The sequence below is a fragment of the Schistocerca nitens genome, chromosome 4 (genome assembly GCF_023898315.1).
Source record: "Schistocerca nitens isolate TAMUIC-IGC-003100 chromosome 4, iqSchNite1.1, whole genome shotgun sequence".
Classification (NCBI taxonomy): domain Eukaryota; kingdom Metazoa; phylum Arthropoda; class Insecta; order Orthoptera; family Acrididae; genus Schistocerca; species Schistocerca nitens.
The window spans coordinates 521,117,155-521,144,677 of NC_064617.1; the positions used below are offsets into that span (position 1 = coordinate 521,117,155).

General features: G+C 38.5%; 1 protein-coding gene across 3 annotated transcripts in view; it reads left to right on the forward strand.

The window, feature by feature from the left end:
- Positions 1-26,660, forward strand: part of LOC126251610 (TIP41-like protein) — a 61,294-nt gene extending 34,634 nt beyond the window's left edge. For all 3 annotated transcript variants that reach the window (XM_049952148.1, XM_049952150.1, XM_049952149.1), the window contains 2 exons: positions 20,101-20,262; positions 25,553-26,660. In XM_049952148.1, the coding sequence (XP_049808105.1) occupies positions 20,101-20,262; positions 25,553-25,666 (276 nt within the window). In that variant the 3' untranslated portion in view covers positions 25,667-26,660. The remainder of the gene's footprint in view (positions 1-20,100; positions 20,263-25,552) is intronic.
- Positions 26,661-27,523: the final 863 nt, after the last annotated feature.

Consider the following 27,523-nt stretch of genomic DNA (forward strand, 5'->3'; position numbering starts at 1 on the left):
CCCTTGTACTGTCATACCACTACTGTCTGCTCTCACTGTCATTGTCTCCCTCTTGCTGTCTTGTACTGCTACTATCTTATTAATTAATTAATTAAGTCATTCATTCATTCATTCATTTCTTCCCACTGCTACTCTCTCTTTCCAGTTTCACTATCAGTCTCATTGTCATTGTTATATACTCTCTCTTTATTATCACTGGCTCTCACCCCCTTCCAATTCTTCTCTCTCTTTATTCCTCTCCCACTGGGACTGTCTCTTTCACTCTTTTCGTAGCACTGATCTGTAATTGTCCATTGTGTTCCACTGCCACTGTCTCTCTATTCCTCTCACACTGCCAGCCAGTGCCTCCACTTTTCCTATGCCAAAACCACTCTCTACTACCTTAGAGTATTTAATACTTTTCCATCTCTCTCCCATTGCCACTTTCTCCTTCTTTCTCAGCATGAGAAAGTGTGACTATGTTCACATGCCAAAAATTTTGGGAAGATTTTTAAAGGTGTTGAGGAAAGTAGAATGAGGCAGCTGGTACCTCCTCTTCAGTCAGCCTATTAAACAGAAACACATTTGCCTTTCTTCTATTGAGACAGGAGCATTTTTCCACTGGTGTCTTCTTTGCCCTGCTGCAGCAGGGTTGTCACATGTGAAAAGAAATTTATGGGGAAGTAAAATTTTGATTGTTAACTTGTGTGAAACCTAAATAATACAAAACTAATTTTACATCTCACATCAAAATATACATGTGCAAAAATTTTGCATGTGATTCAGTACTACAATGTGGGATTCCCAGAACCCTTCTGATGAGAGCAGAGACACTTTACAGCATATTTGCCCATGCTATCTCACTTTTTTATATACCATATCCTCACCTCACACTGGATTTTACATGTACAAATAGGGCAATTTTGAACCTCCGTATATTGGAAACAGATACAAATGTCAAGAAAACACATTGTTAGAGCGGGCATCATGTAACTTGGCGGGTGAGGACTGGATGCGCAGTAGCATGGAAGTCATGTGACCTGCCGACCAATAGGAGTCAGTCAGTCAGTCGTAGCGAGTGCCCGATTTAATGTTGTTCTGTGCGGAGCAAGTTTACAACTGGTTTTAGCATTGTGTGTGGTGCTTTTTCGGAAGTTATTGCAAGGCATTGTGGTAATATGAGTGGCAACAGCAAATCTCACCCAGTATTACACAGGCAGGTGAGAGAAATAATATTTTGCGTGTATCAGTTCTTTAGATGGGAGCTGGAAGCGGCAGCCATAGCTGACAAAAAAGCGTCACCCAGTATTGCCAAGTGCCAAGAACGAACAGCTGAGGAATGTGGTATCAGTTTGAGAACTGTACAACAGATTGCCATCGAAGCCAAAGCATCTACTGAAGAGAACGAATCACCTATTTTTAAGTCGCCTGGTAAATGCCGAAATCGAAAGAAATTCATAAGTGAGCTCGACGGTTTCAGCAAGAATGTGGTACGGCGCAAAATATTCGACATGTATAGCCTAGGTGAATATCCTGCGGCAGAGACATTATGTTCCTACATGAAATAAGCTGAAAGTTTCAATGGCAGCAAATCTACCATGCTCAGAATATTAAGGGAAATGTGAATTAAATACAGAAAGAGCAACGATGGAAGAAAACTGCTCTTAGAGAGAAGTGACATTGTAGCAGTAAGAACTGTGTTCTTGAGAGAAATGCACAAGATAAAACAAGCCAGAAAAGCATATATTTATTATCTCGATGAAACATACATTCACCAGAACCATTCAAGACCAATGTGCTGGAAGACAAGTGACAACGTTGGTGGCCTGAAGGTTCCTGTGGGAAAAGGGAGATGCCTTATTGTGCTTCACGCTGGTTCTGCAGAGACAGGCTTCATAGTAGAGAGTAAATTAATATTTAAAGCATTGAAGATGTAGGAATCAGATGCCTATCACTCTGAAATGACCCATGCTGTCCTCAAACAGTGGTTTGTGTAACAGCTACTTCCGTACATGGCAGAGAATTCTGTTATTGTCATGGACGACACAAGCATGCATTCTGTACAAATAAATAAGGCTTCTACTTCAAATACCAGGAAGGATGAAATTATTTCATGGTTGTTGTCGAATGGAATTCCTCACACAGCGTCACAGACTAGGGCAGAGTTACTCATGCTTGTAAATGCATACAAGCCTACATACCGCACTTACGAGATAGATGACCTGGCAAGACAGCATGGTCACCGAGTGATCAGGTTACCACCATATCACTGCCACTACAATCCTATTGAGCTGGTATGGGCACAAGTTAAAGCCCATATCTCAGAAAGAAACAGCACATTCCAAATTACTGACATGGAAAGACTAACACATGAAGCAGGGAACAACGTAAGCATATCTGCATGGGCAAACTGCGTCAGACATCTGGAAACACTCCAGGAGGAAGATTTTAAAAAGGAAATCGGCAGAGACTCGGTGATGGAGCCTTTCATAATTAATCTTCACGATTTGGATTCATCTTTATCAGACAGCGAGGATGAAGACGATATTTTGGGATACCTGTGACAGTACTGCAGTGGTGCAGTAAGCATTTAAACATGTATTGTAAATCATAAGCCGATATTATATAACTTGAGTCTAGGTTTGCCTGGCTGGTAAAGTAATTATAAAAATATTTCAGTTTCTTACGCAATTTTGTTGTGGACTTTGTTTAAAGGTTGTCTTCAGTGATTACACTCGTCGAATTTCTTATTGAATTATCTGTCAAAATATGTAAAATTTCGTTTGTATTTATTCTAGTCGGACTGCTGTCTTCATTTCTGAAAAAGTAATTGTTCTTGCTTTCCCGAATATTAGGCCCAACAAACAGCATGTGGAAACTTAACTATGTATGACAATAACTATGTACAATAGACAAAATATCAACTGCTATAAATTAGTGAGGTGTCTAGAAGCAGAAAGTGCCTTTGGTCCTTTTAATAATGATTTTTAATGTATGACAGGCTCTTTTTATATTTTCTGAAATATGATTTTTTCAGCTATGTGCCGAAAAGATGCTCTACATGTAGACTGCTCAGACGTTTGCTTAGGTCACTTAAAAAACTGGCATGTAAAAATTTCACATGTGCGAATATTTCCCCTGCAATCCAAATAAATAATTTTGACTACAGATGGTAAGCCATCACAGGGTTCGAAAGAGACAGAAATACCCCTGTATGTGCCGCAATTTTTCCCAGTACTCACATGTATTGCAAAACATTTTATGCCTATTATAAAAATTGTTTGAGTATTAGTAGGTATACATTTTTTCACGGGGTTTCTTCTGCTTTTCTGAGTTAGAGTAGGAAAGATAAATACATGTGCAGCAGTTTTCCCAGTTACTCAAAACGGTACTCTTGTGTTCATTGACAGACACAATAAACAATGCAAGTCTGTGTATTATTCTCGCCAATGTTCATATTTTAAAGGCAGACGATTCGATGACAACGCCTTTCTCACAAAGACGTATACGGTAGGTATTACTGCGCTTGTCACTTTTCCTGCACGCGCGCCTACTGCAGTGCACGGCGGTCAGTAGCCATCAGTCGAATCGAGCGGTAACGCATAGTGTGGCTGCACTGCCATGACTGGCAGCTGGCTCCCCCCACTACTAACAGCTGACTGCGCAGAACTCCCCCACCACCTGCCAAGACACGTGACGCGTCCTCTAGAGATAGTGATCCTAGGAATATATCATAAAAATTATAGTCATGTGCTGTGCATAACCATCTTGGAATTCACGGCTAAGTTTTGGTACCCAAGAAACATGTTTTTGGTATGTTTTTTGATAATGGATAAACATTATTGAAAAGGGGATGATGGCACTAATAGACTAAAGTGTATAGAATATACCACTAAAATTTGAACAATTTGCTGGTGTTAGATATTTAGATATAGGTCGCTGACAGCGAAATACTGCTGAAAACTGTTCCTCGCCCCCCCCCCCCTCCCCCCCAGGAATCACCCATGAGCTAAATAGTGCCTTATAGTGTGCTGTAGACCATATCTAATGCAAAAAGAACCAGAACCATCTGATTTGGTCCACTTGCCTAAGCTGAAGGAAGTGCGTAATATTCGAACATTGACTCTGTACTGTAGGTAGTTACAATAAGGTGATTCTTCTGTTGGGCATAGAAATGGTCCCAAGTGCGAGGGATATCCAAAGTGCTTACCCCACCTTTCTATCACCAATAAAATCTGAGGTATGAGCCCTGGAAAAATCCCATTTTTATGCACAGTGTTTTGGAGTGCACAACATGTCAACACAGGTGTCAGAATTTTCTGGACTGGCAGGCTTTATGCCAAACTTACTGCACTTGAGGATTCCTAAGGCTGGATTTTTTCTTTAAGTGCCTTGACTTTTTAACCATAGCAATTCTTTTAGTACATTAAGACCTAAAATGTATGGATGCACTGACATTCTTCACCTATCAGTTGACTGATATGTATTGAGTGCAGTGTTAATATTTTTATGATAAGGGATTTGTGTTCAGAAAGGGCTGGGTTTACATCTTTGTTGAACCATACTGTTTAAATCTTTTATTATTTCTATGAATTAAGCCAATTCTGGGGAAGTGGTAAACACATTGGAGGTTAGTGGTTTGTCATTCCACATAAAACCATGTTACTGAACAAAGTTACAGCAATTTAGTATCTTTTACAAATTTTCTAATGCACTTCACACATTAAGGATACGTAAACTTTTTCACCTTGAATGAGGAAGGGCAGTCTTGAATTGAAACCATGTGTGAAGTGCACTTAAGTGTCCACATATCTTCTGTTGTGTGCTGCAGTTGGCAGTTATTTATTGTTGGGTGTACCTCATCAGGTGATTTTGTAGGGTAGTCATTGAAAATCATTTAATGTAATCTAGATTGTCACAAATATTTGGCTTTTTATTTTATTTATTTATTTATTTATTTATTTTTTGTCAGCATGTGTCGCAATTTCTGTGGTTGTGGTTGTGGTGGTGGTGGTGGTAGTTTTTGTGGTTTTGCTTTCTGTTAAGGTGGGACCTGAGACCACACCACAATCAGTAAACATGTTTACAATTACTTTTATCACAAATGTTATTCTGTAGTGTATTTCAATTTTTGAGGTAGTGGTTAGGGCGGAACCTAATAGTTCTGCAACATTTGGTGTGAGTGAAACGAAATACCAGCTAACTTCATTTACAAAGCATAGGAAATCACAAACAAGTAATGTGGTTGGCTTCCTGCATCTGACCAATGATTCGCTGTTTTCACTTCACACCACTCATCACGCAAACTATTACCAACAGCAGGATGCAATGGAAAAGATGCAGACACTGTAAGTGCAGATTCACCAAAATCACTCACACTACAGCGGCCGGTAAACCGAAGCCCCTTGTTGCCACGTGTGAGACACCCCAAATTACGTCAATACGGTGAAATATGATCTTAAAATGTGCTTAGGGTATGTAGAATGTTATTGATATGGTTGTGAATAAGCATGCATGTTTTTGACTGAAAAAATTGTACCGACATGTTAAAAAGGTGCCAAAGTATGAGTGAAATCTCAAAGTTTTTAAATGCTGAAAACAAAGCTTGTTTACTTTGTGTTCTTACAGAAAAAAATCCATCTTATTTGGCAGCAGGAAAAAATCGGAGTTTTAATTTTCTTACCTACTCTTTTGAATAAAAAATAAACTACTGTACAAAATTATGAAACAAATCTAGAGATTACTCAATGGAACAAAAAGTTTGTCTAGAGGAACTTTAAAGTAAAAAAAAACTTTTAACTTATGAACATTGAAGGTCTAGGACGCTTCATTAGAATTTATTTTTTGGTAAAAAAAGTCCATAATGGATTTTTGTATTTTGGCTTGAGAAACTTTTGTTGTAGGAATATATTTCCAATGTTGGAACAATTTTGGGGTAAGTTGCCTCCTCCTGTTGGCTGATGTACTCCAGGGTGGTTCATAACCAACTGTGTGAGGAATCTTTTTGTCTGCTTCGTCATCAGAGACATTTTATTCTGATGCTTTCTGATTGGTTACAGTTTGGATATTTCTTCATCGGTCAAATCAAAGAAGTTGGTTTTCATCCACGCGTCTTGACAGTCCAGTAGCTTCTCCAGTAAATTCACCAAAATTACCTCATTTTCAGCTGATTTTGGCATGTCAGCTTGAGTTTCGGTGTTGCCTCCTCCTTTCCACCACTGATGAGTTGCCTTATGATCTAAGAGTTTTTTTTCCAAGACCTAACGAGAGAAATTGGAGGAGTTAGATTCCAAGCTTTAACAAGCCAGTGAATGACACTTAAAACATTGATTTTTTTTAAGAGCTTGCACAAAATCTTCTTCAGCATCAATCAAACCAAATAAGTATTCCAGCAGCTTGCATCTGTAATGTTTTTTTCATAGCCTCTAGAACACCTTGGTCCATTGGTTGACGTAGAGACGTGACGTTTGGTCTGGAAAAACACAACTTTAATATCCCCATCTTGTAGATCATCTGGGTGAGAAGGAGCGTTATCCACAAGAAGTAGCACTTTTCGAGAAAGTCCGTTATCCTCCATGTATTTTTCTAGAGCTGGAACAAACTTTGCCTGGGACCACTCTTTGAAGAGAGCACTGTTCTTCCATGCCTTACACTGATTCGTGTACCACAATGGCAAAGATTTATCAGTTGGTTGCTGTCTAAATGCTCTTGGTTTTTTGGATTTGCTAATTAAAGTAAGGCACAGTTCATGATTGCCAGTGGCATTACTGCATGTGAGAAAAGTAACTCTTTCTTTGCTTTTTTATATCCAGATGCCATTTTTTCTTGTTTAGGGGCAAAGGTTTTTGTTGGCAAAATTTTGTAATTCAACCCGGTTTCATCACAGTTGTAAAGCTGATTGCCAGTGTAACCTCCTTTGTCAATGATTGTGCACATTTTCGTCTTAAAATCAGTGATAGCAACATCATCTCCAGATAATGATTTGCCAGTGATGGTAATTTCACAAATGCCATGCTGCTTCTTGAACCGATTCAGCCAGCCATCACTTCGGAGGAATATTTGCTCCTTTCCTTCAGTCAGCTCATAAAAAGTCATCCCTTTTTGACAAAGTAGAGGACCTGAAACTAGTACACCTTTGGCTCTTATTTGTTCATGCCACAAAAAATAAGGCCTCTTCTAACTGAGGATGTGCACCTTTTATCATTGTTTTTCGAGATTTCATTGTGCTGCCTGATGCTTGGATGGAACAAAATTTCTCAATTTCTGATCGATTTGTTTTCCAATCAATAATCGTACTATTACTGATGTTCAAATCCGCAGCAACTTTTGTAAGTGGCTCACCAGTATCGATTCTCTGCAAAGCGCGACTCTTTTGTTCCTATGAGATCACATTCTTTTTTCGTTTCGCGCCCTTATTCACATTAAGCGTTTTTTTTTTTTTTATTACTGACACTCGACTGATTCTTTTTTGGTTATTGGCCACTTTTATCTTTGGACATTTTAAAGCATGTAGCGTGAGCATGAAATGTTAAATCGAAAACACACAGATGCACGACTCGACAACACTCGAGACACACTAGACAAAGCTTTTCACTTTTGAAACCTGGCTGTGGCAGCCATCGAATGAAAACATTCGATACATCTACCCTCTCTCCCCTGTCCTACCTAAGCCCACACGGCCACACAACAGTGTGTTGTACATTCACTGTTAAATTGTTAAATGCTCTACTTCGTCTGATGTACCGACAACAGGCCAAACTCATTTTTGGTTTCGACGGGGCTACATTGTGCTGCATGGAGCAATATTGTATGTACTGCACTTCAAAGAGTTCCAATACAGTATATGGCAAAGGTATGAAACCATGAAATATGAACAAGAAACATGCTAAAACCTCAAATAACACGCGCACGAATTGACGACACTCAGACTTTTGACACGTGCTAGTGCACTGATTAAGGGGATGTTTTCTATCTTTGGCCTGAAAAAAGCATGTTCTCTGAGAATTTTTTTCTTGGGATGTGTTATAGATATCAATGTCGAATCAGGTCAAAATGTTTATTTATATTTCCTCTACAAACTGAATTTTTTTTGACCGGAAATGTCGAAGAGCAAAGGCGGAATTGCCATTGGAACGAAACAGGATTTCGATGTAGACCTCCAGGCGCGGTATGTCACAGGTCAGCCGGCTCATCTGAAATCAAAATTGAGTTGACATAAGCGAAGTATATAAGATTCTCTAGGAGTTGTACCTCGTTTAAGTTATTTGGACCATAGGAAACAAAATGGCGGCCAGTTGAAAAAAATAGGGTTTTTTCATCGATTTTTTGACTTTATTGGCCAAGTAAAAATATTTATAGTTGATGGATTGGAATAAAAGTGGTACAACTCCTAGACAATTTAGTTAGTTTCATTGGAAACAAAGAATCATGCCAATCATTTCAGTCTATTTGAAGTTACCATACTGCGCGATAAAGAAAAAGTCATTTTGAGAAAAACATGTTCGAAGTTTTAACTACATATAAATGTAATAATATGCAACTTACGTTCAATCTGCTATTCGGGGTCCATAAACTAGTCCTTCCTCTTCCTCATAGAGGGCGTTCTGCTCGATCTTGGCCATCCTGCGCTGCTCCAGGGCCACTCGTATGGCCGGTGACAAGCGCTTTTCGGCTGCTTGAATTCGGTGGTCGTCCGAATGCTTGGCGAACTGTGTCGAATAGAGTCCCAGGGTGATGTCCATCACTGTCATGGTCTTCAGAATTGCTGAATACCCTTCGTTGGAGCAGCTCACTGCCAGGAAAGTCGCATCTCCACAGTCTTCGCACCAGAATGCAAATGCTTGAGGGCTAACTTCCAAACACACGCGTTCAAACTTTCATTTCAATTTTGTTTGTTTCCCGCCAAGCACCGGTACAATAACTTGTCCTCTGAAAGGGCCTCATAGATTGGCTGAATCACTTTTTGAACTTCTTTGGAGAGCGGCTGGTAGTGTTGGTATTCATCCAGAGGTCCGGTAGCCTCTGCAATGTGCCACTTGCACCAACTAGTTTCCCCAGCTGGACAATTTTGGTGTTGTGCGTGGTCATCCGTCAAACGCTTGTGGAAATACGTTGCCCAAATTGGCTTCTTCGTCTGTTCCATCGAATTGAAATGCCGTCGGATTGCCAAGCCATAGTACGTCGTAAGCTCCTTGATCAATTTATCGGTTTTAGTCATGGTCAAGCACATAGAATAATTTTTCGCACTACAAAGTCGAAATTCCAGGAAAAAAAAAACTGGTGCATGAAAAAGGCCGATTTCAGGTAGGTGCACTTTTTTGTTCAACCGTGAATAACAAACATTTCCGTTCCGTATTCGGAAAAACTGTTTCGAGGGTGGATTCGAAACACCGATCCAAAAATGCAATTTTTAAAAAAATTGATTTTTTGAACCAAAAGATAGTAACCCCCCCCCCCCCCCCCTTCACAGTAGATTGCCAAAAACACTAGCAAATGCACGGCTCCAGATGCAGAAAATTGAAACTTGTGAAGTGTCAGTCTAGCTAGCCAAAAACGTAGCTGCACGGTGCATCAGACAGTGCCAATGTGAGCTGTGAAAATCGGAAAAATTTGTTCATATAAATCGAAATTCGGATAAACGTGATTCGTATAAATGAGAGTTTACTGTACATATATTTTAGATCATTTGGTATTATGAATAATAATTACATTCAGAATAGGGCTCATAGAAATGCAAAAGTCTATATACATAATTTTGTTGCTTTTTTATCTCTAGCAAAATTTTCATTCTAAAGCAGACATGAAAAATCACTATATTCTGAAAATTCACTATTTTTATCCAAAATATTACTTAGTTCTAGGCTGTTATCAAAGAACTCTTAAGTTTCTATATTTGACAAGCTATGTCTGTAAGGCATATTACCAGAATTTCATTTTTTTTTTTTAAATATACATATGAACAGAGGAAGGAGGCATATAGTAAAGCAGCACAGCAGCTGATGCAAAATATAACAACCACCACCACCACCACCACCATTTAATTTTGATGTTATTTGGTGAACATACCAAATTCACCATGTTACCAGAATATCCATTGACTTCAAAAAAATTATGTTAATACATACAGATCACACAGTTGCTGGTATCTACCTAGATTACAATTCTTTATAAAGGCCATGATTACTTCGCAAGTATTGCATCTTCTGATGTAAATATAGCGGTAACACTAGTTGGAAATTTCTATTTCTGATGACTTATACTCTTCCTCAAAGTTACTTATTACTATACCAGTTGCAAGATGCAATTTAAATAATGTTCTAGTGATGACTGCTCCAATCAGTATGGGGAATCAATATACCTACCCAGGTAAGCGACTGGGGAAGTTGTATCCAATGCTGGTTGCACATTACTGACTCTCCCTCGATCGTCATGATTCTCTCCTTTCTGTATTATTCACCCTCTGCAATATGGTTTGATGTATTGAAATCAAGGACAAGTAAGTGCCACTATTGTGTCCTTTCTGAGGTGGTCCATGCACTCGTTCTGTTGTAGGACTTGGTACAATGTGATTCATTGAAAGTTCAGAAAAGTTCCATACAGCTGCAACTCGATCACCTTCTGCATTATGTTCAAATATGAACTTCCTTGGCCCTCCATATGGCTAGAGTGCTGATAGCTGATAGTGTACTTAAAAAGTCAGATTTGATTAACATCTTATTCAGTCCAAGGTGACTGGAAAGCTTGCATGATTTCCACTTCCCCTACCATAAACTGTGATGATTCGTTCTGAGATGGTGGGGTGTGTAAGAATAATTTTCATTGGAGATTGGGACAGAAGAAGGGAGTACCCACATGTAGTTTAACAAATATTTTGAACCTATTAGTAAATTTAATTGCATATAGCCACTGTAGGTGCAGCATTACCTAGAAAATATTGTTAATATTTGGTGTTTTCATTTTTGGGTAGCAGAAGAATGTTCCTGAATCAAGTATCTGATTGAAAGTATTTTTGATGCTGGTTAATGTGGTGAACTGGGTAGTAAGGAACTGCTCCTGTTGAGCAAATGTTGCTACTAAACAGTGTACTTTTTGTTTCAAGAGAGAAACAATATATTGACCAAAGAAGAGGCTATAGCCCAGTTAATGTGTGGACTATGGGGGTTCTAGAATTTATATTCTGCGTATAACTGTATCTGGTAGGAACTGTCACTGGATATGAAGTAGTATCTCCCTAGCTTCCAAGAGGAAGGCATTAGGTAAAATTAGAAGCGTCAGTCTGATACAGATCCCAATAGAACAGTACTGTATTTTGTGTAATTTGCGGTGGTAGAAAATTTCACTGTAATCCAGTTGAGGTTGCCACCAGCGATTGGTGTTGTTTCAAGATGTGTGTCCTGTCAGGTATGGGTGAACATCCAAAAAACTTTCTTCACTTATTGTAACCATCTGATGTGGCCGTAATGGGTCAGTCATGTGTTGTAAATTAGTCTCAAGAATCTTGAATTGAAAGTCACTATTATCATATTGTACTTCAGTATTGTGTGCATACATTTATGCATAAACATCACTACTTGTGATGTGTAAATACTTGGTGAGTATAGGAGGTAGAAGCATTTAGTCATTGACAGGCACACACAAAAAAGAAACAAAACTTCCTAGCTGTCTGGAGTAAGCATTTCTCAAGATAGAGTACACTGGATGCACAGTGCCAGTGCTGTATTTTGGCATGTAGACTAGATTAGGGTGGGGTTTGTGTCATGTTGGATGTGTAGAGGAGGAGAGGAGTGGGAAGCTTGGAGAGCGGTTGGGGGTGGGTGGCTAGCAACTCGGAGGCAGGCAGCCAGTTTGCTGACTAGAAATGCAGGATAGAGGGATGTCAGATCCATGTGCTTTGCATGTGATGCATGGGGGTCAGAGCCAGAGAGGAGCAATGCACACAGAAGGTGAGGAGGGGATGTGTATCGGGAGTGGGTGATAGGATGGAGGGAGGGGCAACTGTTGGGTGGAGGGTGTGAGGGCACTGGATCACTGAAAATTTAGGCCAGCATGATTACAGGAAAGAAGGATGGGTTGCAAACACTGCATAACTTGTTATTTCAGTATTACTACCAACCAGCTGTCCATCAGGATGAACGACCACCACCAGACTGTTGTCACAAAATTCAGCTGAACATAATACACTCAATTTCGGTAGCTGCTTTACAACCTAGGCCATCTGGATCCTTCCCTCCACCACCAGTTTCTCTGACTTACACAGATGAGAGTTATCCTTGCATCATGTCCTTGACTCCCGTGTTCATTGTGACCTCAATCACTGATAACATGCTGCCCCCAGACCCTCCATCCAATGTACAAATACCTATGAATCATTAAAATCATCATACATATTTTTATAAATTGGTGCAATAGCAGTGAGAAACAAAGTGTATCAGCCCAACACAAGGCAGAAGCATTTCAGTTTAAAGTGTCCATTGACCCTAATGTGTAAGAACACACATGACCACTTCCTCCACTCACCTGCTCCCAGATGAACTGGTGTTGCAGTTTTAATTACTATTAAAATTGCCAACTGTACTCTTTTTCTGTGATATCTTATATTTTATGTCAATAGTTTGAGCACGGGAGATAGATGCAAATTTCAACCCAGTATATTATTTCCAGTGTGTTAACAAATAGACCTTGTGAGAGTTCATTGCTTTTTGGATGTGTAATACATAACATTTATTTGCTCCTTCATGAGATTCTGAAAGAACACACCTTTTTTTACATTATGTCTGCTATATTTAGATGCAAGAGCAGTTAAATATTCATCAGAAAGAGCTATTGCATGTTCACATTTTAAACAGGCTCATGAGAAAAAATTGGTATGTTCTGAGTACAAAAATATACAGTAGAAATATTCAAAGAATTCTTGATCATGAAAAGGGAAGATGAGCAATAAATATTATGATGTTCAAAGGTGTATGGATATAGTGGGACAATTGCTTAAATGTCACTCTGCATGCCATTAATTTATGTTAAATATAGGATATGCTTTTCAAATTTTAGTTGGTTTTTTTTGGTGAAAAAGTCACTATCTTTCAAAAGCTATCACATATCTTTTATGAAATAAGTTGCTATTAGTAGCTGTAGTTGCTGCTTTTGTAATCATGAATTTAAGTTTGTGGAAACATTTTGTCTTTCATTTGCAGTATGTTGTGTGTTTTGTTTTCTAACATGTTTATACATGTCTTTATATTTTGATATTGTGTGTTGTCGTTCATGTAACATTCTTGGCTATCTTGGTTTAACTTTGTAATTCTGAATACAAGGCTGTTATTCTGGACTCTCATACATTAATTTCTTTCCAGTTCATTGGGAGTTTACCAATAGTAAATATGTGGAACATTGAATAAATTTACTGTAGCATGTGCTATTTTTAAATGCATTTTTATTGTTTGCTAGTGATTTTGTATTTAATTTATACTAAGATTAAAGCATCTCTTTGGATCATTGCTCATTATTTTAATATTTATATAATTTGATTACTCAGATTCAAAGTGTTTCTGAAGTTCTTCTCTAGTCACCAAACTCGTATTGAATATCCATGGACACCTTTTTCAAAATAATGTTTGTAAATTAATTAATTCTAACAGTTTGAGAAAAGAGAATTCCATGAAAACTGGGCTTATTTATTCATTCATTGGTAGCTTGTAAATAACTTACTAAACAAGTCCTGAACAAAACAACAACAATAATAATAATAATAATAATAATAATAATAAGATCCTTCCATACAGAATAACCTTTCTAATGATTATTGGTAACTGTGGTGGAGCCTTTGGATTGAATGGAATGGCCAGAGTGCTGTAAATTCTGTGGCATTCCTCACATCACAAACTAACAAGATGCATTGCCACATTTCATGGCCACACCTCATTGCTGCAAAAAGTCTGCAACACAAATTAATGCATACACAAGAAACCGTAACTAATATTTTCTATAACAGTAAACATTAATTTCTTTGCACAGGCCACAATAAATTATAATCAGGTATTTAAGGGAGCTAACTTGCAAGTATTTGTCCAGAGATGGTGCAAAAGTGAAATAAAACTAATTTTGTGTCATTAGCCAAGCTGCCATTGTAACTCAATGAGTTTTGCTTAATATTAACCTAATCCAGTCGTTCTGTGTAGTACGTGAATTATTACAGGTGCTACCGGTACAACTTTTAGGGAAAGCTTTAATAACAGTTGTCCATTGTAACTTCTAGAGAGAACAGTTTTACAGCAAAAATTGTCCAAAGATAACATGAGTTTTCAACTCGGGTACTTTCAGAGAACATATCCTTATTTTAAATTCATTCCATGGTTTCAGTCTTAAGGCATTCAGGTTTGACCATGTGTGCCCTCCATGCTACATCTTCATTCAAAATACATCATGCTACCACTAAGTTAGCACTTATAATCATAACTAAATATAATTGTGTCATAGACTAATATTAACATTATTACTCCTTGTCCCTCTCCCCCTTTCTTCATTTAGTCTCCTTGCTTTCTATAAGCTTTCCATATCACATAAAAATACACATTATAACTTTAGCTCCTGGGGGAGGGGAGGGGGGGGGGGAAGAAGGAGGGTCGTGGTGAAGCAGAGACTGATGATGACTTAGGTGTTAAGTCTCATTAAATCCTTCGTCAGCAGCAGTGTTACATGTCACAGTCCAACATACAAGATTTCCTAACTCCATCATACTTAAGATTTTCTCTCTTTTTATACTTTTCTGTATGATGGTACAGTATACTTAATGTGAACAATCTTAGGTTATTGTTTTACAGTTGCTGGAGACATAATCCCATTGGAATACTTTGATCATGTGTCAGTAATTTTTGTGGAAGCTTCCAGTAATGTTTTTTAGGGTTGATACAAATGTAATTATGTTTAACTAGTTGAATAGGAAGAGCTCTTGATGATGATTTGCATTTTGGAAAGCAGATAACAAATTGATGTTTCTCTGAGTCAAAAGCAGTAAGAAAGGAAAAAGAAAGTCAGGGAAACTGAGGCCAAAGGAGCACAGGAGACATACCCCAAGGACAGATTCCCTCCCTCTCCCCCCCCCCCTCCCCCAACCTCAAGACAGCCCTCTCCCCTCCCATTGTCATACTTCACTGATGGGCTGGAGGATAGTGTTGTTCATTGATCCTATAGAATATTCTTCCTCCACTTCCTATCTGAAAACTGTCAGCAACTAGGTCCTCTAGATTTGTGAAGACCTGATCAATATAAAAAAGTAAACCCAGATGTGCTGGTAAAGTAATTGCCAGTCACGTACCAGGTCAACTAATCCTACAAAACTACAGAGTAGCCACCCCTATAAAAATAAAAGAAATACTGTTTGTGGTATTAAAGTGTAAAAAATGGTACAAAATTATCCCCAACACAAAAGATGACACAATCCCATGCCCCTAAAATATCAGACTCCTTTCTTAAAACTGTTTGAATTGCTTGTAATTCTGTGAGATCCAGATGCATCCCCATTTCGTCTATTATTTGTCCCAATAACTTTTTTTTTCTTCCCCCCTGCCAAACTGTGACTTCATCAGCTTTAATGTATAGCCTCCTCATGTAACATAGTTATAAATCTGTCTAATACTTGTAGGTGCTCTTCCCATGTTTTGAAAATTACAAAAATATAATCTACGTACAAAATAATTTTATCCCTGCAATCATTCCTTAAGGCCTGGGCTAATGCCTGAACGAATACTGAAATTGATAGGTTCAGTCAAAAAGGTACACACTATATTGAAAATATAGACTTTCAAGTAAAAAGCTGTAAAAGGCCTTGACTCCACAACAAGTAAACTTTGCCAAAACCCATCTATTAAGTCCATTGTGCTCATATATTTTACCACCTTAAACTTGACTACTAACTCTTCGATTATGTATGGTCTGTTCCTTTGCATAATTATAATTTTATTTTAATTTCTAGCATCTTAACACCATCCTAACACACGAATCTGCCTTTTTCACCACCACCACCACCACCACCACAAAAGGATTGCTGTAATAACTACTGAACCTTTCAATAATTCCCCACTTCATTCTTTTTGTCCGTGACACTCAGCCTCTTTGTATGCAATGGGAATATAATAAGGTATAACAAAAAAGGGGACAAGAGCTTTGATTTCAACTGACAACAGCATGCTCTTAACATACATGGTTTTTGAGAAAATACATGATGCTTACTTAACAGTAGCTTCAACTGCTCTTCCTTCCACCAGTCCAGCTTAGAAATATCCTTGTAGTCTGTCCCCATCTCATCATCTGTCCCATTTTATTTCTCTTTACCTTGCAGATTTTCTTGACTGCTTAATCATACACACTTGCTCTAGTTATTAGTATTTCATGTTTGTATTTCTTTTGTTAGGTACATTTCTGTAGTTAAACCTTCATACGGAAATACTAAAGTGATTTCTCCAAATCAGTTTGAACTCTGTACTCACTATGCAATCAGCTCCCATCACAGGGATTGGCAAATCTCTAAATACTAATGTGGATTACTCAAAGTAATATCCCCCAACACTCATTACCACTAAAGCTTCTGACTTGATAACTTCCATGGCAGCACTCTCATAATCCATATCACACAGACAGAAAAAGCAGAATATGTGTATTGCCATCCACAACTGCAAATAACAGCTTGGTCTACTAAAGGTGCTCCACTGCCTGAATCTAAAATTATATCAGCTACCCGCCTCTCTATTACTCCAGTCACCCTGTCTACTCTGTTATACGTGGGTCTTCAGACTCTTCTAATACGTCATTACACAATTTGTCTTCTGCATGACATCTGATTAATCTGCTAACACTAATTGTCGGAACTTATTCCGTGGACTCTGATGGTTGGTCCCACACTGCCAGTTTTTCTTCTTGCTTCTCTTCTGTCTGTGTAGTTTTTCCACCTCCATCCACTATTCCATTTTCTATTCCTCCATTATCATTCCTTCTTTCATTGAATTCTCCTCTTTACGTCCTTTCATTTAAAATGACAAAATGTCAGAGACTTTACTGGTCTCATATAGATTTGATTTTATTTACATAGACTGAAGTGGTGACGGAAAATTTGTACCAAGGCCGAGAATTGAACCTGTGCTTCCTGCTTACTAGGCAGGTGTGTTAGCCATGAAGGGAGGATTTAAAGTAGACTGGGGCAACTGTTAGAATTTGGATTGAGGAGGGAGACATGACAATGTAATCTGTGCAGTTGTATGTACCACTGTGCTAAGGTGGCTTTATGGCTAATGTATTTGCGTAGTAAGCAGAACACCTAGATTTGATTCCTGGCCTTGGTACAAATTTTCGCTTACCACTTCAGTGTATATACATAAAACCCTTTCATTTGTTCTCCGGTTATCATTTCCATAAGAGGCCATCTCCTCTATGGGTGGCTTAAGCCCCATTCTCTCTAACACATCCATGTGTTCCAGAAAATCCAATAATCAGTTTTTGTCCAATCTTGCCTACTAACGTATTTAAAAAAATTTAAAGTGTAGTGTAGCAAGTAATCTTGTTCTTCTACCACTTCAGTTAATATTTCTGCTAAATAATCTTCTTTTATCAGTTCATCTAAATGTCTTGCTTTGTTAAAATACTATTCAGCAAAATCTTTATATCCCCTCCATTGAAATCCATAAGGCATAAAGTTAAAAAATTCCAACCTCAGTTTCTTTTGAACCTTCTCTAGCCAGTGTTTACTGTTAACAGCTAATGCAAATTCTTCATATGTTCAAAAACCATCCATGCGTAACATAACCCATTGGGCAGCTCCCGCTTCAAAGTGACTCAACGCACATCTAATTTGTAATTTATACGTCCATGCTTCAGGTAATAAGTCTTTAAATGCTTTAAAAATGGCATTGGTTATTCATCACCCTCAGGTCCGAGTGCCTGAAAGTGATGGCTTCGATTCCTCCCACACTGAAAATACCATTCCTCCCTACATTTGTCACTTTTAGGTTGACTCTCATGTACTGTTCCCCATTGTAGTTACCTTTGGCACTTGCCAGTATGAATACTTTGTTTCTGTGTCCAGTTTTGTTTTCTCTGTATAACACATATAAGAATCCACCTTTTTCTGACAATTCAGCACAGACATGTTTGTCTTTGTTTGCCTCACCTAGTGGTAAATTCTTGAATGTTTCTTCTCTGTAATCCTTCCTCCTCATAGTTCCACCACCTTTACTGTGATTAATGACCATCATTTTTTTCTAAAAATTGATCCTTTAATTTTCTAGCAACATTTCCCTTCATATTATTTATCTTCTACTCTATTTGCCTATCCAATCACTCTCTCTGTCTACATGTATAGTCATCTCAAATTTGTTACAAATAACTTTCACCTCCAAGTACTCCACCACCTCTAAGCCACTGGCTACCTCTTCCTCAGTCTCAATATAGCTCTCATGCATTATTACAACATTTGTCTATTCTCTTAACTGGTCCATCCATCCATTTATTTGTGCAGTAATAGTCTCATCCTGGCATTCATTTGTAAAATTAACATTTATTTGAGAAAATTTTCCATCCATTTTATTTTGTACTTTGTCTATATTTTTATTTAATTTGTCTAACCCTTCATTTAAATGGCTAAATTCATCATTCATAATTTCCACAAATTTGGAAATTCTCTCATTATCATTAGTGCCTACAATCATTGTCATTTACAATACGAAGTATTATCACTGAATAAATTCCTCTACATGCAACATACTAAATTTAACATAAATGGACTCTACGCTGCTCAGCCCTAGTGATTCTGCTAACACCTCCAAACAGTTCCACCATTGTTGCTGTATCTGAAGAGAAGTGATGCTGCTCACTGTTGTTGTCAGCCTGGTTGTTATCAGTAGATGCCCATATAAGATGCTGTGATCTCACCTACTGGCTTCAACTTACATGCTGTCATCTGCTGGGGACAAACGTGGCCCACCCCACCTGCATTATTGTCAAAGTGCTGTCGATTAGGTAACTGTTTGTTCCCTAGTGTGCACTCAGACACCAAATCATCAAAATGTAGATTAAAAGTTATTTATTTTTCTGTTAGTTAGCACTTAGTTGGGATCAATACCTCCGATCAGCTTCTCTCTTGTTCATGCTTGACAGACTTCTTTGTCAGGTACTCTTATTTTCAATCCGAAGTTGGCAAAGGGTCATCTGATGGTGGAAGGCAAGTACGATGCCCCTCCATGGATTGTTGTAGATTTGCTTTATTTTCACACACACACACACACACACACACACACACACACACACACAGGAACCAGTGTGATTCTGATTTCTCTTGTAGCCAAACCTGTATCAAATATATACAGACATGATTGTTGAAAAAGTATCTGGCATTTAACTAATTCAAATAAGTCTGAGGAAGAGGATCCATGAAAAGTGGACTGATTTATTCAGCTGTTGGTAGCTGGCACTGATCTTACTGGACCAAAGTACTGAACATTAATAATATAAAAAATATTTTTCACATAGAATAACCCTCCTTTGGAATCTTATCCTTCTCATGAAGCTTTCAGAACTTGAAGATGGGTGACCAGAGTGCTGGAAAGCCCGTGGAAGGCATGTGCAGCACAAATTCTTGAGATGCACTGCTGCATCACTTGCCATATGACATTGCTCTGAAAACTCTGCAACATAAATTAATATACGTAGGGAAAAAAGCTGTCATGGTTTGTATAACAGTAACAATTACAGTTTCTCTGACTTTCATGGCTCTACATAGACTTCACTCAAAAAGAATAAAATATCTGAGCAGTCTTAACTTGTGAGTATTTGGCTAGTGATGGCACAGAAGTGCAATAAAAATACTTTTGTGCTGTTTCACCTGCACCCCCCCACCCCCCTGCTCCACTCCTTTCTGCCTCCACAAGAATAAAATTCTCATTCTTTTAAGTTTCCTCCTAGTAAGATTTCAATTGGTGTGATAAGGATAAAACTTAGCCTTGTCATTGACTTACAGATAAAATACTTTAACAGGGTATTCTTGATTTTCATAAATTGTAAAAATCAGAAAATACAATATTTTACTAAACATGATTAAGCATGAATAATTTTAAATATTAATTATATTTTCTTTTACAGAGGGTAATGCCAAGTAGTTTCTTTGTCTTGTTGCGGTACTTCCTGAGGGTGGACAATGTCATGTTGCGAACAAATGATACTCGGCTGTATCATGAATTTGGAACAGATTTTATACTGAGAGAATATACATCTAGAGCAGCTCAGGCATCCGAAATAAAACATGTAAGTACTACATAGTTGTGCTTAGATTGTGACTTGCTGTTAATATGGAATACTTCCACAAAAATTCTTTAATTGTTTATATGCTGATCATGCAATAAACATATTGAAGCGAGGGTGAGTTCCCATCTCCAGGCGAGAAAGGGGTAATCATCCCCTAGAGAGGGACAGCTATCCCCTAATTAATCTCAACAATGTTCGCTGTAAGTTGCTCAGGCCAGTGGTATTGTTGGCTCTTTGAAACTTGGGGCCTTCTGGTTCTGTCCCAGAAAGGTTTTTGCCAAGGCCATTCCACTGCCAATAATTTTCTCTGCCTGGAGTCTGCCATCCAAACAGCTTTTGACTCATGTCAACGCCTTATTGCTGCCTTCTTCAACCTACAAAAGGCTTATCATATCACATGGTAACACCACATCCTCACTACCTTACATGAGTGAGGTCTCTGGGGTTCACTTCCAATATTTGTCCAAAATGTCATGTTGCACCGTACTTTCCAGCTTAAGAGTTGGTGCGTCCCACAGTATTTCACATATCCAAGAGAATGGGGCCCTGCAGGGCTCTCTCTCTCTCTCTCTCTCTCTCTCTCTCTCTCTCTCTCCAGTGGCCGTCAGTGAGCTAACAGCAGCTGTAGAGTCTTCATTATTGCCCTCCTTGTATGCTGACGAGTTTTGTATTTACTAAATTACTATTGCTTCTTTAGTGTGAGTAATGCTGAATACGGACTGCAATGTGCCATTTGAAATGTGCATGGCTTTCAGTTTTCAGCCACCATGACTCATGTCATGCACTTCTGTCATCTTCGTACTGTTGATCTGCAACCAGAACTTTACCTCAATGACCAATTACTCGATGTGGTGGAGACTTATCACTTTTTGGGACTGGTCTTCGATGTCCTGCTGACATGGCTTCCCCATCTCCCGCCAGCTTAAGCAAAAGTACTGGCTTCACATTAATACACTTTGCTGCCTGCATAACACCAGCTGGCGTGCAGACCACTCTACCCTTCTGCAGCTTTACAAAGCCTGATCATGTCTCGTCTTGGTTGTGGGACTCTGGCAGATGGTTCAGTATGGCCCTCAGCGTTGCAGTTACTGGACCCTATACGTCACTGTGGGGTCTGACTTGCAACAGGAGTCTTTTGAACTAGTCCTGTGAACAGCCTACTCACTACAGATCAGGCACCAACAATTACTATTCAATTATGCTAGAAGTGATTGCAGCTCCCCTAAGCATTCAAACTACCATGTCCTTTTTTCTAGTAGGGAGATCCACCTTCTGTAACAGAGACCCAGAACTGGGGTCACAACTGCAGTTTGACTACAGTATCTCTGCCCTGAAGCCAGCTTCTCCCACTGTTGCCTTTTGTCAAGGAGCAATCATGTACACCCACATGGCATGTTCTCTGACCTAGGATCTCTTTCTGGCTTTTGATCGAAAGATTCAGTTCACCCAATGTGGTGTTTTGGTCCCTGTTTCTGGCTGTCCTCAGGGCATTTCCTCATTCGGAAGTGGTATATAGATGGCTCAATGGTCGATGAATGAACTGGTTATGTATACACACCTGCAAGATACATTGAACTATGCTCCCTGCCAAATGGATGCAGTGTCTTCGCTGCTGAATTGGTGGCCACAAGACAAGCCGTCTGCCATGCTCCTTGTTGCACTGGCAAGATGCTTCTAATCTGCAGTGACTCCTTGAGCAGCCTTCAGCTGTAGGCTAGTGCTACCCTCATCACCCAGTAGTCAAGACTATCTAGGATCTTCTTGCTGACCTCCATCAAGCTGGATGGCCAGCAGTCTTTGTTTGGGCTCCTGGGCATGTTGAGATCTCAAGGAATGAACATGTCAACCATTTGGCAAAGTTGGCCACCAGGATGCCGATTTTGAAAATGTGGGTCACAAAATTGGACCTCAACACTATTAGTTGTTAGAGGTCTGGAACTCAGAATGATCTGCTCTGGACTCCCCAAACAAACTGAGGGCAGTAGGAGACCACATGCATGTGGAAGTCTTCCCTTTGCACTTCTTGCAGGGAATCCACTGCTCTTCATTGGCCAGGCATTGGCCACACTTGGCTCACCCATGGCCACATTCTCCAACATGAGGACACACCTTACTGATGATGAGGTACCAGCCACATGTGTGAAGGTAGAATTTTTACACTTCTCACAGACAATAATCCCCTTATGTTTGCTTTCCATCAGAAGTCAGGAAGGCATCACCACGCCAACTATGACATTTGGACTTCATTGCACAATTTACTACAGATATTCAGCATGTTGATGGTGAGCAGAGTAGACCAACAGATGTTCTAGCTCACATTGATTCCGTCACGAAGGAATGTGACTTACTCATAGTACAGCTTGCAAACACCCAGGAAGGAGACAGTGAGCTGAAGGCATCCCTTGAAGCATCATCGGGCTTATAGCATCAATGAACCCAGATATCCGAATACCGAGCTCAAACATAGTGCTTTACTGTGCTGTATCGGTACCACAAGTGCGACCCCTCATTGTGGCTGTTTTTTGCAACCAAGCAATTTCATCTCTTCTCAGTTTAACTCATACAGGAGTAAGGGTGATGTGGACAGTACATAAATAGTGAATTTCTTGGAACATAGTTCGTCTATGCACTGTAAACTCTTTGATCCTTCTCACTGCCTCTGAGCTAAAAACAAAGCATGGATATAGACATTCTTAGCAGTCTTACGATTAAGATTACACATTGTAATTAACCATTACATTTTGTGCTTAAATAAATTGCATTTTCACAAGGCACATATAGTCTTTGCAGCAGTGAGCATTGAAACTTGCTGATGAAAAAGACATTTTCTGCCGCACAGAACTTTAGAGAAAACTTACCATAAAAAGTTTACTTCACAAAATTGCACCAATAGTCTGCAATCACAAACAATACAGCATCGCATTCATGTGGTCATCAGCAGTATCAGATTCAGAAACAGGAACCACATTGACAAAGCACATGGTTTAGGTGTACTTACTTGTTCTTGGGAGAAGCAAACTATTCAAAGAGCCAGTCAATCTCAAGCTCCTTTTTTCACTGTTGAAAGTTCACTAAAAATCTTCACAAAGCTACCTAAATCATAAAGGGCTGCTTATATAATTACGAAATAAAACTGCAGCTCTAGAGGGAAGAAATAAAAACTTCCCCAAGAGAGGTACTCTCAAGACTTGGAAGATTAATTCAGTGAAATGCATAATGTTTTGAAAAGTTATAAAACAAGGATAATATAGTCAAGTTAAGTCAGGTAATAATGAGTGAATTAGATTGGGAAATGAGACACAAGAGTAGATGAGTTTTGCTGTTTGGGCAGCAAAATAATTGATGGTGGAAAAAGTAAAGAGGGCACAGATGCAGATTGGCAGTTCCCCAAAAAAGATTAATGTGTTTCCTGACTAAATACCACAACTACAACATAACATATTAAATGCTATAAATGTTGAAAGAATTGGGCATTTTGAGTAATATTTCCACTCAGTTCAACAGTAAGTCCATTTACATTCATTCTAAGGGAGACAGTAAAGTTTGTCTGTTGTATGTAAATGAGTATCATTTCTGTCATCTTGTGGATGATGTCTACATTCTTTTCCTGTTCAAGTTTCCTCTTTAGTTAGTTCAGGGCTGACGATGGCATGTCAAACTTCACGTGTGCAACATGCGCATACCAAGGCCCTGCCTGTGACTCAGCTTTGCTCAGTCCTTCTTAGAAGTACCCAGAACAGCAAGACATTAAAACACTCCAGTGCAGCATTTAGTGGTCGGTACAACTCTTGTGAGTTCAGCAGATCTTGGTATTGTTGATTACCCTTTCCTGTTTTTGTCCATGGTATGAAGAACGTTCACAGGGCAAGTGGCTGTTTACACAGAAAGGGGCAGTCTAGCAGTCTTATATTACAGTCTTTTAAAATGAACAGGAATGACAGAAGAGATGGATGAGAATTCTGAATTCAAATAAGCAATGGACACTGCGTATTTACTACGAAACGACATTATAATACTATGCAGAAAGAATTTAAACGTTTACATGACAATCAAAGAAGAATAAATTACAATGATCAACAGTCATGATTCATTGTTCTGTGGATCAAGGAGCAATTCGTGTTTAACTTGCAGGCATGGACCACCTGAAGTTTTCGTAAATGAACGAAGAGAATGAAAACTTTATATACTACTGCAAAGTATGTTGGTTAAGTCAAGGGAGCATTCCTGGAATGATTTCTCAATTTAAAACTCGCTATTGTTGGATTCGTGAAGGAAAAAGCAGTGCAGGAACAAAAATTAGGACATCCGATATGGATTGCAGACTTCACATTTTAAGTGGACTTGACTGCACACTGCCCACTGTAAGGCATTGTAAGATAACTTCTTTCTGATTTGATGGGGATACATTTAGAAAGAAAATCACATTGTAGAAGGGACACATTGTGACAAAGACAATACAGTTCCTTAAGCTCACTGGTGTTAAAGAAAGTGTGAGGTTTGAAGAATTCATTGTGGCCCTGCAAGAATTACGCTGATAGTTTCATAGAGGTTTTTAGGAGGATGCTCTCAGTCTTACATCTGTTTTCAAGACTCTGTCTTTTCATTTGAAAGCACCCATGTGCATGTGCAGATGTAACTTATTGACCTACAAGGTAATTCCAGTTTTAATTACAAATCTTTGTATGTTAAAACTGTCCAGGATGTCCACATTGCTTTTCTCAGATACGATTTTCATAGTCTCCATAAAGCTGCAAAAGTGCTACAATATTTTGATAGACATTTGTGCGTGAAAGACTTTTTTTTTATTATGAAAGTAAATTAGTCATGATTACATGACAACTTGAGTGTGAAACTCGGGGAAATTCCCTGCATTTCTCCGCGTGCTGACATTTTGTACTAGCTAAAAATTGTATGTCTTCAGCACACAAAAAATAATTAAAAAATACTGAAAACTTATTTTGTTTGTGATGTTTGTTGTTGAAAGTAGTGAAATATAAAACCAGGTCATATGCAGTACCACTGTACTACCATTTAAATGCTGCTTGTTCAGTGTTTTCCCCACGTCACCCCATTTTTCTGCTCAGATAGTGTAGCATAGCATGCTGTGGCAGTGGGTGGGGGGGGGGGGTGTGATGTGACATAAGGCTGAGCACTTTGGCCCTCGGTCCCAGGAACCGAAATCTTGGCCCACCCTGAGTTAGTTGAACACTTAAATGCTCTCTCTTCTTTTGTTATATTATAATTTCTCATTTTAGTGTTTATAATTATTACTAAAAGTCTTCATTTTCAGGTTCCACCTTCTGTCCTCAGAGAGCCAAATGAGGTGACACCACTTCTTCCATTAATTGAGTCTCATTATTCTAAACTTAGCTTCCCAGAAAGCAGTTCTTCAGGAATAAAATAATTTGCAGAATGGATGATAAAGCCAATGTTGTCATTTTTAGTGTGTGTGTGTTTTTTTAAATAATTGATGTACTTTATATTGCTGAAGTATGTTTATATTGTCAGGTACATGGTTTTTTGGCAGTAGTTAAAATGTAAAATGCAAGGGAAATCGAGTCTATGAACTCGTGTAAAAACATGTGGCTCATACTGATTAAGCCCTGAATAATCAGTGAGACCTGTTGTCATTGTTACTAACAGTGATCAATCCATTCCAAGGAATTGAGGAAATTGAATAATTGGTGTATATTGCTTCTCTAGAGCTGCAAACTTAATGAAATGATGTAGGTTTCATTTCTTTATCCTGTTTTTTTTTTTTTTTTTTTTTGCCTGTGCATTTGTCTGTAATGTGAGAACTGTTACATCTTCCCTACACCCCATATAATGTATTTACTATTTCAGAAATCTACCAGTAATATGTAGAATCATAATTAGTTGCCATATTCTCAATTAATTATGAAAGCATTAAATTTTGTGAGCACTGTTGAGGATGTCAAAAAAGTTGTTAACCATTACAATAACAGAATAGGTACATATTGAATAAGTGTTTGTAAAATTATGTAAACATTATGTTTAATGAGGCACTGTACTTTGTGCTAATTTCCCATCGCATGCGCGCGCTTGTAAAATTATGTAAACATTATGTTTAATGAGACACTGTACTTTGTGCTCATTTCCCAGCATGTGTGTGTGTGTGTGTGTGTGTGTGTGTGTGTGTGTGTGTGTGTGTGTGTACATCATGAAAAGTTGTTAACCAGTACAATATATTGTGAACAGAATAGGTATTCATTGAACAAGTGTTCACAGAATTATGTAAACATAATCTGTAGTGAGACACTGTACTTTGTGCTCATTTCCAACCTTGTGTGTGTGTGTGTGTGTGTGTGTGTGTGTGTGTGTAAAAGCAGACATGTTTTATCAATATACATTAAAAAACTGAAATTTGGAAAAGTAAATATGTGCTTTTATTTTATTAAAATTTAATAGAAGTGTCATATTACAACATTCATCTATATTTCCATTTTTGCCAACTGTGATGTCAGAATGAGAAACTAACAGGCCTACAGTCCTAGTGTAGTAATTCAGAACACTGTGTTCAAAAGTAAAATACATATTTAAAAAAATTTAATCCCTTCCCTCCACTCACCCATCCCTTTTCCAAAGATAAGAGAGATAAAAGAAATGAAACTGCTATGCCTATACTAAATAATATTATTAAATTTTGTGTTACTGGAATACAGTGTAATCTGGCTTTTACGTTCCCAGAATTAACATTTTCCCACCATTTATGACATTTTTTAATGGTCCCATCAAATTCCCTATGCCCACTATGTTAACTTGCACCTGATTTTGCGTCAACATATTTATAATTTTCCCATGATTTACGCATTATGAAAAAATGTTCATGGTGAAAAAATGACGCTGGCATGATTTAGGCCGTCCAGTAGCGTTTACAAACATTATGTGGTTAAGTTTCTTGACACCACGGCACTCTACTCAGCAGATTTGAACCAGTAAACATGTAAAAGTTGGAACGATTCATGCTGTATCTCCTGCCACTGCCAAGCTCTACTTGGTGTGGTGGCTGATGGAAATAACTAGGTTCATTCAAATGAAGATATCATGACCAATCACAATCATTCCCAAACTGTCTCCACTGTGCAAACGCAGTTTCATGATTGTTGTGATCATTGTGACCCCATTGTCGAACCATATTTGGCGTGTTTCAGCACATGGCCATCGGAGCGATAGTTGACACTGCCATTCACTTTGCGATGCTCAAATGTTTTTAGTTTAAACACAGCAGGGGTTACATATT